At 40.5% G+C, this 1,499-nt stretch overlaps 1 protein-coding gene across 1 annotated transcript in view; it reads right to left on the bottom strand.

The window, feature by feature from the left end:
• LOC107469318 (cation/H(+) antiporter 15-like) overlaps window positions 1-1,219 on the bottom strand; it is a 3,615-nt gene extending 2,396 nt beyond the window's left edge. The window contains exons 1-2 of the mRNA XM_052255581.1: window positions 1,022-1,219; window positions 4-896 (exon numbers count right to left, since the gene is read on the bottom strand). Of these exons, the coding sequence (XP_052111541.1) occupies window positions 4-896; window positions 1,022-1,219 (1,091 nt within the window). The remainder of the gene's footprint in view (window positions 1-3; window positions 897-1,021) is intronic.
• Between the last annotated feature and the right edge of the window lie 280 nt (window positions 1,220-1,499).

Here is a 1,499-nt window from a genome sequence, read left to right as displayed (position 1 = left end):
TACCCTGGCAACATAACAGCAACGATCTTTGCAATGGAAGCCACAAAAACTACAACACCAACAATCCAAAAGGACCGGAAGCTGATCTTGAACACATTAGTTTTCAAACCACTAACAGCAAGGTAGATTGGATAAAAGAATCCAAGACATATAGTCTCCATTTTAGTTATCAAAGTGGTTCCCATGGGCGGCCCTTCGGGGATTGCCAAGCCGAAGAGTATAGGCCCCATGACGAAATGCTGGCCGATAAGTTCGCTGAGGAATCCGGCGATCAGAACAAAGATAAAGATACAAACAACGTACAATTCGTCGACCGGCTTCCCTTCTGATCGCCTCAGCATCCAGATGACAGCCGGCCTCATGACATAAATGATGAGAACTACCAATGCAGCTATGGACAGAATTATCCAAAGAAAGGACACAATGGTGCCACCCTTGTTCTGCATTATTGCAAACATTAGAACTGTCAATGAGAAGCCAACAATGTCGGCCGACATAGCCGAGGACATAGCTAGCCGGCCTATGTCCGTGTTAAGGATCTTGAGCTCTGTCAAGAGGACGGAGACCACTATGAAGACGGTCATGGCTTGTGACATGGCTATGACTGGTAGAGCTTCTGAGAGGCTTTTGTCCATAGAAACATAGTTCTTTAATAGAAATGATAATCCACCTGGGATTGCCAATGTGATGAAGAATGTGGAGAGACCAATGGCTATGGCTTGTTTCTCTGTCCTTAACATTGTTGCAATGTCCATCTTCACCGTTACTATGAAGAAGAAGAACATTAGGCCAAAAGATGCAAGTGTTTCAAGCACCATGGCACCTTTCATTGGGAACAAAGCATTTGCTAGTGACTTCTTTTGTCCCAATACTGATGGCCCAAATATCACTCCACCCTGTTAATAACCATAATTATAGTCTCTATCCAAATCAATGATGAATAAGTAAAGAGTCAACATGGTGTTTCATACATAATATTTAATAAATGATGATGGAACAAAGTTAATGAATGAAAGCTTACAAGAATCTGTGAAACAAGGGAGGATTGTCCTAAAGGCTTGAGACAAACCTCAATCACTTGTGATAGCATGGTGATTAAAGAAACCTGAACAAATAGAAGAGAAGTTGGAGAATCTAGAGGGTTGCCTAAGTGCCAAACATCCTTGTGACCATAGCTGTGTGGATTTTGACACACCATTATTGTCCTATTCACCTCCATGCATATATGTAATAATCCAAAGAGCAATTGGTGAATGTGGGAAGAACCTAAAAGAAAAGATTAGAAAAACAAAGTTTTTTCTTGTTGAAAGTACAATTTTTTTTTTTCTTGTGAAGTGTTTGAAATGTAGAGGTGGGACTTAGAGGCTAGCCTTGTATTTTGGGGTTAACAAATTTTAACGGTTTGCCTTCAAGTGAGGTGGTTATAGCATCCACTCACTCAACCTATTTATATTTGCATAATATATTTGACACGAGACCTTTTAGCAAATCCACAAAAT

This window comes from Arachis duranensis, chromosome 10, assembly GCF_000817695.3.
Source record: "Arachis duranensis cultivar V14167 chromosome 10, aradu.V14167.gnm2.J7QH, whole genome shotgun sequence".
In the NCBI taxonomy this organism is placed as follows: domain Eukaryota; kingdom Viridiplantae; phylum Streptophyta; class Magnoliopsida; order Fabales; family Fabaceae; genus Arachis; species Arachis duranensis.
This window is presented reverse-complemented; position numbering and strand designations above follow the sequence as displayed.